Source organism: Acanthopagrus latus, chromosome 7, assembly GCF_904848185.1.
Source record: "Acanthopagrus latus isolate v.2019 chromosome 7, fAcaLat1.1, whole genome shotgun sequence".
Lineage (NCBI taxonomy): Eukaryota > Metazoa > Chordata > Actinopteri > Spariformes > Sparidae > Acanthopagrus > Acanthopagrus latus.
Genome location: NC_051045.1, coordinates 10607336 through 10622225, shown reverse-complemented (window position 1 = coordinate 10622225; position 14890 = coordinate 10607336). Strand labels below are relative to the sequence as shown.

The window sequence follows — 14890 nt, the reverse complement described above, 5'->3', positions numbered from 1 at the left end:
AGTGATGTAAGCCCAGACACTCCCTAGGTGCTCTAAGCTCATCGCATGGACCACTAAATGTACTGTTAACAATGTTAACTAGCTAATAGCAGCTTCAATTTGCAGGAGTTATGGGTTCCTCTGGTGATATGCCTTCTATTGTTTGGAGAATTCAACAGGTCAATTCTTACATAATGCACCTTTAAGGGGCTACATGCATCTGGAGACAGTCTAGGTTTAAAGTCTTTTGTGCCATCTGCAGGCTCATGAATGACATTTCAAAGGTGTAAAAAAAAGAAGTATATAAAGCATAAAACACCTGTTAATGCCAAAAGTTAAACTGTCTAACAAGTGTACTATATTTCACTTAAATGCTACTTTCTAGGGGATTGTAGTCATCTTATATTTTGTGCAATAAAATCATGACCAGAAATGAGACAGATGAGTTTTTGCAGTGAAGCCACAGAAACAAGACATGTTTAAATCAAAACTGCACATTAATCCTCCTCCATGTGTGAGTGCCAGAGTTTTGCTCTCACATTTTTTCATTTCCTGCATTGAAAACATTGACCCACAAAGACAATCATGAGCCGAATGTTGTCAAATTTGCTGTATTCACTTCATACAAAGGTTTATATTTAAAACACTGGATTTAGTCAGAGTTTGCACGTGAAGCAAAAGAAATGGTCGTCACTTCTGGCATTGGTCTCTTTTAAAGTCAGGAAACTCAAAATATGGTGACAGAAAATTAACAAAAATGCACAACATCGCACTTACTACTCATCTACACTTGCATCCTAGCTGATATTCATCACATCTGATAACTGACGAGGAGCATTTATACAGTGCAGATCAGTTACATCATCAGCATCTGGCAGGAGTTTATAGAAGCAAACAAACAGCTACCACTGAGTCCATGTTTACACATCTTTGAACTGAGGTTACAGTCCCAAAACCAGTGTGGTGAGGGTTTCTGTGTTCATTTCTACCAAAAGACGAAAACAGACTGACAGAATGGGACACAATATGGAAAAAGAACAAAAGAGTCATCTGCAGATCGAATCCTGAATGTAATGTGGAGGTGAAACATGATAAAACAGTCTGAAACTCAGGTGCGTGTTCAGTCCAGTCTGTGTGGTAAATCAGGCAAAGATGGTCTCCTCGCGTCTCTTCTTGGTCAGGATGGTTCCGGGTTTGTGCTGAGCGTCCGGGTGGTTGGTCAGCTCCGGGGGGCAGGTGGAGACGGGGCTCTCGAGGATGGCCTGCTTCAAGTCGTAGAACACCGCTGAGTCCTCTTTGGTGAGGAAAGTCATAGCCACACCGCTCTTACCAGCACGACCCGTACGACCGATACGATGGATGTAGTCTACAAGGAGGGGAAGAGGAGGAAAGTGATGCTGCAGCTCACGATGGCCTCAGGGACACTTACATTCATAAAAAAATAAATACAACAAAGACAAAAACACTGCACACAAACTGAGGCTTCTTACCTTCGATGTTCTTGGCCATGTCATAATTAAGTACCATGGAGACGTCGTGGATATCGATACCACGACCAGCAACGTCTGTGGCCACAAGGATATCTTTGGCTCCTGCTTTGAGGTTGGAGAGTGCAAACTCTCTCTGTTCCTGGCCTTTTCCACCGTGCAGCGTACAAGCATTGTACTGTGTGAAGAAGGAACAACTGAGGTTACATTTTGTTCATATACTTACAGTATTTCTGAACATCCAGTTCATTGACCAGCATATAAATTCAACTCATACGCATGCTAAAGTGTTACCTTGCTTATTCATTGTGATACATTTACATTTTGTGTTTTAGTCCTCACTTGTCATGCTTTGGCAAATTTAATTCAAAATGTGCCAACCAGACTGTTTATGTTGTTAGGCCGATCAAACGTCATCAAGCAAACTGTCCTGATGAAGCAGATTAGCTGAGTTTTTCAGAATAAATACCAAAATGTGCTTTTCTTCAAACTTACACAGTGATTGCTGCCTATTAAGCCATGAACATTTTATAGAGTGAAGAGAAAATTAGCATTTGAAAAAAGTGACTCACCCCCATTTTCTCCAGGGACTTGGCCAGCACGTCACAACCCTTCTTCTGGTTGACGAAGATGATAATAGGAGGCTCGAAGCCATGCGACAGCACCTCCAGCAGCTTCTTCCTGCACCACACAGAATCCACAAACACTCAGTTCTGCGCTATAACAGGAATAAATGGTATGTTGTATCTCCACGGTAATATGTCTTACCTCTTCTCTCCCTCTGACATAAGCAGGACCTTCTGTTCGACTCTCTCGTGAGGTTTACCAGCAGAGCCGATGTAAACCACAGCTGGACGTCTCAGGTAGCTCCTTGCCAGCCTCTCCACAGCTGGAGGCATAGTAGCTGTGAACATGACCGTCTGAAAGGTGCGAAAAAAAAAATAAAAATAAAAAAATAAAAAAAAATTACAGAGACTGAAATCACAAACACACAGTGAGAGCACCTGGCTCTGACACAACAGTGTGATGTTTGCAAACGTCTGACAGATAAACATACTTGTCTGTATTTATGTTTTCCAGATTCAAAGTTCATCATCATCTTCTCAGGGTCCTCCGCCTCCTCGGTGTCAGGTTTCTGATTGGTCACCGGGATGTACTCCAGAATCTTTTGGACATCGGGCTCGAAGCCCATGTCAATCATACGATCAGCCTCATCAAGGACAACATACGTGCAGCGACCCAGGACCAGGTACCGGTTCTCCAGCACATCGATCAGACGTCCGGGGGTGGCAATCACAATCTGTTAAAAAACACACGGTGGGTGACTATGTGCGTTTTCTGTTTACATAACAACATTAGCTTATGAATATAGTGGCAGGGTGGGCTCTGTGTGTGTATGTAGAGTGACATCATCTTTCTGTTGAAGTAGTGTTTTTATAGACTAAAGAAAGCTTCTAAGAATAACTTTCACTGACCAAATTCCTTTTTATGCCAAACTTTTTACTACATTTTCACCCTTGAATAAAGCATATTCTGTATACGTAACTGTGTCAAAATGAGACTGTTTTGTTTGTTTTACAATCTAAAAAACAATTTTAGAAAAAGCTGGTGCTTGCTGGATGCTGACTTTAGACACTTGGATCAATTATTTAGTTCTAATGTTTCACCTCACAGCCCATCCTGAGACGGAAGCCCTGGTCCTCTCTGGAGATTCCACCAATCACAGCCACCGTGCGGATGCCAAGCGGTTTACCAAACTTTATGGTCTCCTCTTCAATCTGCTGCGCCAACTCACGAGTCGGGGCCAAGATCACAGCATATGGACCCTGATCAGAGTCTTCAATCCTGCAGCCAGTCAGAGAGGGAAATAACTTAACAAACGACTATGTGGGTAAAACACATATTGGGGACTTATTAGTTATTTTACTTACCTATCAATTTTTGGCAGGGTGGTAATCCAGACCAGCAGTGGAATCAGGAAAGCAGCCGTTTTACCGCTACCAGTCTCGGCAACACCAATGATATCACGGTTCTGTAAACCAATAGGAATGGCCTGCCGCTGGATAGGTGTTGGATCCTGGATTTAAAAAAAAGTAATTATTAGTAATTACATTTGAAATAGTCTGAGGAGATATTTAATCATGAGCATTTCACCTTTATATCTGTGCACAACTGAAACTAAATTATATACAATATAATAAACAATAACATGTTTCTGCCGGTCAAAGGTACAAAACTCTCAACCGACCTTGTATCCACATTTGTCGATGACCTCCAGGATGTGTGCAGGCAGCGAATACTCCTTCCAGTTCCTGATGGGGTTCGGGATCTTTCCTCCCTTGGTGGTGATGCTGTAGTCTTCTCTGAAGATACGCCAGTCTCTGTCCGTCATCTCCTCCAGCTTCTTCTGAGACCAATGTCTGTCGTCCCAGCGCTGCTTTGCCTCCTTCTTGCGCATCTTCTTCAGTCTTACCCTAAGAGGAAAAAACAGATTGGATTGAAGTTAATATATAGACTTATTTACAACCTTCTGTTCAGTTTTATTCAGTCTACACTTAAGTGTAATGTTTTGGATTTGTTTTGCTTTGTTTCACTCACTCTTCCTGCTCCTTCTCCTCCAGTGTTCTCCTCTTTTCCATCAGGTCGCCATAAAACCGCGACTGCTCTCTCTTCTGCTGCTTCAAGTCGATACCAGCGATGAAGCCTCGTCCGTAAAGCTGAACCTGATGTTTTTCTTTGTAACTGGAACACAGTTTGGGAACATCATGCTGCTTAGACTGGTGCATATTCTGACAAAACAGAGACACGCTTCGAACGTGCTCCACTGATATAATGTGTTCTTCTTCACTTACATTGGGTTGTAGTCGACTGACGTGTCTTCAGAAGCATCCCACTCAAACACAAACTTCCTGTCATTCAAATGACGAGTTCTCCGACGTTTCTTGAGCCCGCCCAGGTAACGTTCCTGTAAAGAATAATCAAATTGAAGGGTTCATGGTTCTCACTCCCCTGATGGCTTTAACTTTTCTTTTCAGCCATTGTATTTGTTCCGAAATAGGTCTGGATGTGAAAACATTTCCACCTTCCATCTCATTTCCATCTCGCTTCCTCTATTTTTTCACAGACATCAAATTTTACACAGAACTGATGAAATAAAGTTGAAGAAGCAGCTCTTCACACAAGAGAAACTCAAGACATGTACACTTAAATACATCAATGTGACAGATTTTAACTACAGATGAACAAATTAGTTCAGTTTTAAGAGATTAACATTAGATTTATAATCATTAATAATCATTACTGCAGTTTCTGAGGAAATATTGATCTGGATGGGACTAAAATCACTTACAAGTGCAGGTAAAAATCAACAAGATGAATAAAACCAATCAGAATATAGCTAAAGACTCAGTTTGATGGAAATATACAACTAACTTCTTGAAACTGACCTTGATAGCGTGGAGCTCTTTGCTTTTATCCTTCTCCTCTCTGAGCTTCTGTCGTCCATCGTCGTCTTCATTCCCGTTGTTCTCTCGTTCCATTCGCTCTCTTCGCTCTCGTCTCTCCCTCTCCTGGGGGTCCTCTGTGACACACACCCTCAGTTAGGATCATTACAGTTCTATAACAGCATGCAGATTGTTTGGAAGTGACTGAACCAGAGGCTGATACACACCCATCATTTTTCTGCCCATGTCCTGGAACATCCTTCTTTTCTTTCTCTCCTCTTCCAACATCCTCCTCCTGTCCTCCGTCTGTAGCTCCCTCCGTTTCAGAGCCTCGGCCTCTCGCTCTTCCTTTGAAAGGAACTTGGGCTGAAAAGGAGAAAATGAGAAACAAAGTCAGGAACAAATAATCTTGGGTTTAAAATGTTTAAGAAAATGTGAACCTCGGGAAAGTTTTCACCTTTGCCTCTGCTTCCTCTTCTGCCTTCTTCTTGGCAAGAAGCTCCTCCAAAGACAAAGGTTGGACCTGAACAAAAGCAACATAAGTCAAACACGCAAATAACCTGAGAAAAAGATGTAACGCCATGACAGATTTAGCCAAACCAGACTCCTACCTTCTCTTTTTTCTTTTTTTCATCTTCTTCCTCCTCTGTTTTTATATCCCTATCTCTCTTCCCTTTGCCATCCTTTGATCTGGGAGAGGGACTTCTATAAAGGAGAGTGACAGACTAATGTTAAACTGGTATAAACAACTTCTTTCAAGAGAACAATCGCTCATTTGACAAATTTTAGCATTTAAGGCTAAAAACAAAAATGCTGTGACATTTGCTCCCTTCAGGTACCCATCAAAATAATCACTATTGTTGAGTAGTAATGATATTAATCAGTATTAACGCCTCATGCGATCCTTCTCAATCTCACAAAGCCTGTTTTTTTCTGCATTCACTTACCTGGACTTCTTGCCACGATCTTTATCACGTCGATGGCCGTCCCTGTCCTTTCGGCCCCTGTCTCGGTCCTTATCTCTGTCACGCTCTTTGTCTCTATCCTTGTCTTTCATGCGTCTGTCTCTGTCATTCAAGTACAAATAAATAATATAAATAATAATACAATCTTTTGCCGAATGTCAAAATCAGAAAAGACTGTTAAGTTAAACAGAAAATAACAAAAAATATGGGACAAAAGCTCTCGGTGTGTGACATTTTTTGGTTTATTTTATGTTTATACAACAAACAGAGTTTTATTCTAGAGGTAAAGGTGTGTTTGTGCCCTTGCATTTCAGTTACCTTTCTGGGGATTTGGAGCGCTTTCGTTCACGAGAACGATGGCGGGCGCGTGAAGGTGATGTTTTACGTTCCCGCTCCCTTGACCGGCTGCGTTTCCTCTCTCTGTCTTTGGTGGCAGAGGCTTCGGCATCCTTCTTGTCTGTGGAGTCAGCTGCCATCTGCAAACATATGTTGTAAACTTAAAATGTTTCCTTCACAATTCTTTTTTTTTTTAATTAATTTTTAATATGGTATTTAGTCGACTAATCATGTTCACTTATATTGCTCAGAATCACCAGCTTCTCAAAATAGATTTTTTTAAATCTTGCAATTACTCAAGTTCAGTCTGCAGATCCTGATCGGTTTAAGTTTATTTGAGTATGCCAAAAATTTACTTTTCTTATTTTATTTCCTTCATGATCTATGTCTTGTAAGTCTGCAATACAAAGTCCAACATTACAATATAAAGTTGAATCTTGTACAATGATGTTTTTAGACAAACAACACACTGCAGTCTTACAAGTAATAAACACAGACATAACGAAAGGCTCCAAAGCTTTGAGTACATGTTATGTCAGCTCTTCTCCATGAATATCGGTTTATATTTCGCATTAACGAGGACCTGTCTCTTCCACAAGTACTCAAAGGTAACTTGTGGTCTTACGGTAAAAGTTTCATGCTCGTTTTGGTTCCATGTCAAAGTTCATCATCGTTAGTAAGTGAAGTTAGCTCGTCATATGAGATGTTAAGAATGATACAAACACAATCAGGTCAGCCTCTGCAGAATAGATAATGGTTAGCGGTTAATATGAAGAAGCTAGCTCCTCACGTTAGCTAACAACTTAGCAAAGAAGCTAATAATTTCCAAGAAAGTGCTCAAACATTCAACGCAGAAAACTAATTCAGGTCAAATATATACAATTCATTAATCAAAACTAGGTGATATGAGGCGTGTGACATGTAAATCGTACCTTAAATTAGGTGACTTGTCAACAAACACTGCGTTTTCTGTGCGCTTTCAAGCAGACGCCATATTATCGAACGGCACAAGCGAAAGACCGCAAGGGTTTCTGGGAGTCGTAGTGCTGAGCGGTCCAAACAGACCGAAGACGGCGCCAGTTTATACTACATTTCCCGACGAAGTGGCCGCGTGCTCTAAAGCCCCCACTGTTTGTCACATAAACACCTAAGTGCCTGACCAATAATAATAATCTCTTTGCCAATTTAGGCACAAGGTGGCAGTCGGGTAACAAGTAACTCGATTCCTATGTTTTTATATCACTTCTAGTAGAAGCTGACACTTGACTGACATGTTCATGTTTGTACAAATGTACGAACAGAAGAGCCTTCAATGAGCTACATTGTAAGGCATTGTAAGGTAACTTTGGTTTATTTTACACTTGACCTTTATTTTTTTTAATGGAAGAAGTTACATAAAGCTTTTGGAGTGATTTTTGTATCTCTTTCTTTAATATCTATCTATCTATCTATCTATCTATCTATCTAGCTATCTATCTATCTATCTATCTATCTATCTATCTATCTATCTATCTATCTATCTATCTATCTATAAAACAATCAACAGCTTGAATCAGTCTAGCCTTGACCCTAAAATAGAGTGAAGCCATGATGAAATAGGTCTGTCTGCTCACTATCACTTAAAAACATTCTCCTCTGCCTATCCTCCTGCAGAAGATTAACATTCAAGAAGTGCTGTTAGTGTAGACTCTACCAGAATATGTTTTTTCTGTAATTTAAACCATCCTCTGGTGTGTGTGTGTGTGTGTGTGTGTGTGTGTGTGTGTGTGTGTGTGTGTGTGTGTGTGTGTGTGCTCCTGCAGACAGATAAAAGACATTTTAGATGCTGCTAGTCCAGATTGGCTCGATGCTGATTCATATTCTGGACCTGCCTCTTCATCCGCGGGGAGATCAAGAGAGATTTATGGAGCCCTTCTGAAGGTGAAACAGTTTCAGGAGGAACAGATCAAAGTTGATGGCTTAAAAAAAGAAGGAAAGCACTGAGAGGGGAAAGATACAGAGGAAGAACAATGGACTGGTCAGATCATAAAGTCAGAGGAGTATTTTATATTTCAAGCTGTGGTCGTTCCTTGTTTTCCCTCATGAGCTTTGATTAAATTCTAAACAACTTTGAGTAAGAGTCTGAGGATGAAAGCTGCAGATTAAATAAATTATGTTTCCCTCACTCAGTCTCACTACTAATGTGCAAAGAACTATTATGTCTTCATTTGAGAGAACATGCTTCAGGGTTGTTCAGAAGAAGCCATGACGTTTGTTATAATGACATCTGTGCTTTCCTTGCTGTGACATGTCAAAAAAATCTGCAATGGAAATTGCCTATTCTGTTGTCCTTTTTGTCCCAAGAACATATTTACCATATTATTTTAGGGAATCTGAACACTTGAATAGACGATTCGTAGATGGTAGAACTGGTGGGCAGGTGCAGACAAGCAGGTCTGGTGAAGTGAACCTTAAAACGAAATCAGATGAAGATGAGAAACATGACACTTCACTTTTCTCATAATGTCTGAGTTCTTTCCTTGAATATCTGGTTTGACCAGAACATGTATCAACACAAATCTTGCCTGATTGGAGCTCTTTTGTACAGAAAGTGCTTGATTGACATCTCTTTCGCTTCGATTTTGTCACAACTGCAGCTTCCGTAATTCTTGCATAATTGTCGATTTTTCTCTATAACTTCTGGATAATTTCAAATGAGAATCACATTTTAAAAGGGTCGGTTTAACCCAAACCATGTTTTCCTAAACATGAATAAGCATTTTAACCCTAGAAAACTGCTAAAACACAGAAAAAAATAGGTAACTTGGTGTAAACATGATTCAACCCCAGGTTTTTGTCATCTATGTCACCCATTCGACGAAAACAGCGAACTCCAGATAGTTCACATTACTGATTCCTAAACTGAAATTATGGTCCTGGAGCAACATTAATTATGATGATCCAGGAAGTACTCTGACATGTGTCGCTAAACTATGACAACACAACAGTGTAATTGGTCAGTTTCAATAATGGTTCCGGGGACAACGTTAATTATGATGTTGTAGGAACAACGCCAGTGGTGATACCAGATATACTGGAAGGCATGGGACATTGAAGTCGCTAAATATCATGGGTTTTTTGTTTGTTTTGTAGATGTAAGTATGTGAGTAATATGCTTTTCTTTCACGAGTGGAAGTGTGCTATGTATATGTTCCCTATATTTTTAAAACGCCCCCACAAAACAAGTTATAAAATGTACTTTTTATGATGTTTCTGTTATAATGGATCCAAATTTTCCACATTCATCACTACTTTCTTATGCCTCTTTGAATTAATCAGGTGTGTTTAATGTGCTTGAGGAGGCTTGTTAGACAGAGATATGACAGATCATTAAACTGACCCAAAAAATATTTTTAAAAAATTACCCTGATGCAGCATTTTACTTGTGATTTACCACCAAAACGTCTGTGGGTCAACGTTTCATTTGTGTCACAGGCAGTTAATGATTCCTCAGGTCAGGAAGCTGACCTGCTTTCACCCAGGATTGTGTAATGTTGATGATTACCTAATTCCAATCGCTAACAGCTGATTATTGGTAACAGTTGAAGTTGATCTTTCTGCGTACAAGCAAGGAGATCAATGTTAGAGGACTGGCGAATCGTGTTGTTTAGGGTCAAATCTTGTGTTCAAAACACTTTTGATTTTAAGATTTAACAGGCCCATAAATTACCACTTTTGAAGCCCTAGAAACAGACCTCTGCTGGGGTCTCCTGATTGGATGGCACAAATATATGGCCGTGTTTAGCTGTTATCCAGATGTACGCATCACATCTCCAACAGCATTTCGCTCCCCCAACTCCTAACTACAGTCGACCCCCATCCCAAGCACCTCATCTGCCCCAGACTTGCCGCCCTTCCCCCCAGTATTCCCCGATGCCAGGCGTGGATGCCTAATTAAAGCGCTAGAAGAGCAGCGACTCTTGACATGCCCTCAGGGTGTGCCAAACAGTGCACATGGGCACGAAGAGGGGGATGATCTGGTGAAGGTGAACACTGTGGGTATGTGGGGATTTCTGGGGGTGTCATAACATGGAGGATGAGAGGTCGGGATAGTTGCAGCAGGGGAGCCTATTTACCTCCGGCAGGGACACAAGGGGTCTTATCATTCCAGCAGACCTGAGTTTGAGCTGTGTGTGTGTGTATGTGTATGTGTGTGTGTGTGTGTGTGTAGACCTGGCTCACCTAGCTGCACTTTGGGAACGAGAAAATATGCAGCGCAGACAAGATAAACTGCTTAGTATACACAGCACACACTGACACACATTCATACACCAATTCACATGTACATCATCACGCATGGATGCCCTTAGCTGCACATACAGTACTCTCTCTCACACACACACACACACACAGAGACACACACACACACACACACACACACACAGACACACACACACACACCCACGTGTACAGATAATGGGACTGCACAGGCACATCTGAGACATGAGACAAAGAAAACTTGGCTGAATGACTGAATTTACAGCTGTGATAAATAGATTTAATTTCAAAGGAACCACAGACGAATGAATGTTTGATTTGATTTTCAGGACAATACGCACTGTATGCAAATGCTAATACAGCTTAAAGTGGTTAATATTAATGCGAGCTGGTCCTCAGGGGTCGGGGCTATAGAAAGGCCGTGTGTGTGCTGTCTAGTGATGTCTGTGTGCCTCGCTGAGTCGCCCAAAGCGCACACATATGCCCAGACTGAGAGTCTGGACCTGTCACATCAGAACAGCTTTGGACCAAACAATCAAAGAGACAGAGAGGGACGGATTGATTGAAAGAAACTTCAGCTTCAATAAGTCTGGAACAGTCAGAAAGATACAGCTTTGATTTTTTTTGTTATTTTTGTGCCGACTCCGGCTGCTGCTGTCGGGTCTTTTGTTTAGAGGAGGGCTGGCAGAACAATCCAGACACACGCAAACAATCTAAGAGAGAAATAACCATAATTTTTATATGAATATACAATGACAGCTTGTGTTTGAAAAGCTAAAAAAGACATAAAGGGATGGTGCAAGATCATTGCGAGTCTTGTATCTGTATTGTGAACATACAGCCAGAAGCTTAGCTTAACATGAACCCTGGAAACAGGAGTGAAACAGCCAACTCATGCTCTTTCTGAAGGTAAAAATAATCCGCTTCAGCACTAAAACTCATTAATATATATGATCATGGAACAGCACATAATCCCCTATAAAACCATAAATTGTCTTTTTTCCAGGATCAAACATGCAATAGATAAAGTGTTTCTTTCGAGGTGCTGGGAGACAGATTTTGTTTCTTTAAGACAGAGCCTGGCTGTTTTCCAAGACACCTGACTCTGATCCTTCAGTCTCAAGTCTCAAGCAACTCCCAAGTCATTTTTCTCTGGGGCAAGTCAAGTCCTGTCACAGGCTGTGACAAGTTAAGTCAAGTCATTTGTTCAAGAGACAGGCCACTACATCTGAGTGTTCAGATGGAGAGTGAAAGTAATTGAGTGATCAGAATCCAAAGTGTTGTACCTAGCTGACCTTTAGTGAATTGGTGAGTTTGTGAGAAAAAATTTAATTTAGCTGGATATGATATATGTGTATGTTCATTTATATTTATTATCTAATTTATGTTGACGAAATATGATAAATTGAGGCCGAGTTAAGCTTATTTGTTTGATGTGTGGTATAAATGTGTATTATTTTTGTTGTGTTATTTTTGTAAGTTTGAGATCTAAGATCGTGGGTCTTTGTTTTGTTGATGCTAAAGTGCACATTGTATATTGAGAAATGCAAATAAAATGTTATATATATATAAAAAAATTCTGACTCAAGTCCGCTTGAATGACCTGAGTCCACATTTCTGCTGTTTCCATCATTGTGGCTGTAGCCTTTCCGAACAAACATGAGGTGCTGTTTCTACTAATTGTATTACGCAGACATACAGTCGGTGGAAAATTGCTACAAAAATATACAGAAAGACATCATGGTGGCCGTGTCTGCAGGACTGAACCACAGGCAGATGCTCATATGGGAAAGTGGAGAATGCCACTCTGCAGCCAGCTGAGCCTTTGACATACAACCCCATTTTCCATCAGAGACAGGAGTTATGACACTGTCAGAGCAGCTGTGGCAGTGTGTGTGTGTGTGTGTGTGTGTGTGTGTGCAGGCAAGCATATAAGGGAATGTAACCTATATGTCAGTCTGCAGATAGCTCATCAGTAACCAGGCAGCATAGCTTTACTACCCCCCCAACATACACACACACCCTCCCATGAGCTCCTCTGCTGTCTTCTCTGCCGCTGCTGTGCAGGAGAGGTCTGATAGGTTGATTGTGCAATGTGTGTGTGAGACTGCATCGTGTGTGTGTGTGTGTTTTTTTTTTATATGTGTCTGCGCTGCCATGTCTGATAGATGATGTGCTTATGTGGTAATGAGCCTCGCTGCACTGCAACCATTTTCCCTGACTTCCCGAGAGGGTTTCAGATGGCAGCACTCTTCCCTAAATCATCCTCACTCCGGTTCAACGTCCCGATCCTCCACAGTCTCACCGCCTCTGCTGCAGGCACCTGTCCATGCAGGGACGAAGGGAAGGGACCCGTGTCTAGAACCGTACAGATCACTGGCTGCTGACCTGTTCATTAGTTTACATCAAATATGTCAGTGCCATACATGTGTCATTGTACAAATCTATTTTTCAAGCACGGACCCATTTTCAGAGAATGAGCTGGGCAGGGAGGTAATTCTATCAATAAATCAGGACGCAGCCTCCTGTTCCTTTCTTGTTAGATTTTTACTGTCGAGTAAAAAGAAAATTAAATGTCACTGCATACAAATGCAATGACATTATCCAATCAAATAATAGGAAAAAAATAAAGCAGAACAAAAACAGAACATCTCTCATCCCCAGAAGCAGAGCAAGCAGCATCCAATTTCTAAGAATGGGATAACTAATGTAAAGAGGGCCGTACAGTGAAGGTAAGTACCTGCCAGGCCAAGGTAATAGTCCAACAAACCCTCCATGAGCTAAAAAAAAAGTATTGCTAATTTGTAAGCTTTAGAGATTAAAATTTTGCTACTTTTAGATGAAGCATGACTAGATTTTTCCAGTCTGTATGCTAAAACAAGCTATGCTAACCAGCTGCCACACATGCAAACAGTCGTTTCAATCTTTTAATGTCATTCTCGACAAGAAAGCACATAAGTGTATTTCCCAAATTGTTCCCAAATTATTCCTTAGTTAAATGTGGCCATTGTAATATATGGCCAGAATTGTTGTTTAAACATAAAAAAAAAAAACATTATTAAGAATGTGAGGAAAGTGTTGATGTTAAGTCAGACGAGTTTATATTACATGCTGCAAAGATGTCTTCTGAAGTTAGCATGCTACAAAAATACCCCGTTGCTAGCAGTCTCAGTTGTATGCCAATGGCAAGCTCACTCTGTTTCGCAAGATCTCTTGGCTTTTAGTGTAATAAGTGAACTGACAAAACTGAACTAAAAACTGGTAAACCAAAAGAAAAGAAAAAAAAAATCCATAAAAATCTGTCCGGTAAATATACTACAGCCAGCAGCAGCTATTTGCGTAGCTTAGCAAGACTGGGGTACCAGAAACTAAAAATAATAACTAGCTTAGCGCAGCTGCTTGCTTTAGCCTCATATTTGCCATACGAACATGACACATGATATCATTCTCAACCTCTCTCTGCCAATACGTGTATTCTGAAAATCACTTCAAACATGTAGTCTGCAGTAAAAACCAAAACAGATAGTGAAATAGCTTCACCCAAGAATGTGGAGTCTCTGTCAGAGAGCCCCAGCGGTGCTCGAGCTCCTCAGCCTCTACTGTCGTACTGTATAATCATGCCTCAGAGCAACCTGCTGCCATATGACAGCCTCAGTGAGCTTTTGTCGGAGGTTTATCTGATGTACAGGGACGTGTAATGCACATGGGCCAATTTTTGATACATCTGTGTATTTATGCATGTATCTGTGTGAGACAGTCAAGCAGACAGAGAAACTGCAGGAACAGATAAGAGAGAGGAGTGTTGCAGACAGACAGGCTGGCAGACCTGTTTATCCAAGAGACCATCAAACCACTATTTCCAGCTGCAGAAAATCAATGATGAGGAGACAGGAGATTAAATATAACTGAGGCTGCTGTTGCAGAGTAAAATTCTCACAATTTCCTCATCACCTGCTACTGTACAGAGTTAAAGGATGTGGAGGTCACGAGCCACTGCCGCATCCTGTGTGTGATAGTTCAGGAATGGCAAACATTCAGCTTCTGCTTCCATGTTGTATTATCAGGGGTCAGAGTGTGACAGCAGGACGCAGCCACAGAGATCCTGATAAGAGCCTGTATCAGTCAAGAGAAAGACAAAGCAAATATAGTGATGGAGGTCAGGAAGGATGGTCGGTTAAGTGAGGAAAAAGACAAAAAGAAGAAAAAAGGATTTTCACATTTGGCAAGCGAGAAAAATGTTTGACATCTTTGCATTAAAAATGGGGCCAATTAATTTTCTGTGAATTGACTCAACAGTTTATTGTTTTTCATCTATACTTGTATACATATATTATGTACTTATAAACTGTTTTAAGAGTTTTATTTATAAACAGCATACTTTCACCTCATAGAGTAAAAAAAAACCCCAATATCTTCCTTTTAA

General features: G+C 40.8%; 1 protein-coding gene and 1 long non-coding RNA gene across 2 annotated transcripts; one reads left to right on the top strand and one right to left on the bottom strand.

Moving 5' to 3' along the window:
* Positions 1-574: 574 nt before the first annotated feature.
* Positions 575-7289, bottom strand: ddx23 (DEAD (Asp-Glu-Ala-Asp) box polypeptide 23). The gene is made up of 17 exons (XM_037104111.1): positions 7143-7289; positions 6193-6350; positions 5857-5976; positions 5521-5614; positions 5367-5432; positions 5137-5275; positions 4913-5046; positions 4319-4431; positions 4065-4208; positions 3715-3940; positions 3398-3543; positions 3134-3311; positions 2524-2766; positions 2235-2386; positions 2039-2147; positions 1470-1644; positions 575-1345 (listed from the first exon to the last, which is right to left on the bottom strand). Exons 2-17 carry the CDS (start codon positions 6348-6350, stop codon positions 1122-1124), a joined length of 2421 nt encoding a protein of 806 aa, XP_036960006.1. The 5' UTR covers positions 7143-7289; the 3' UTR covers positions 575-1121.
* A 103-nt stretch (positions 7290-7392) lies between these two features.
* Positions 7393-8525, top strand: LOC119022798. Its single transcript, XR_005076072.1, has 2 exons — positions 7393-7549; positions 8013-8525. It is a non-coding gene; the product is annotated as an uncharacterized LOC119022798 (long non-coding RNA).
* The last annotated feature ends 6365 nt before the right edge of the window (positions 8526-14890 follow it).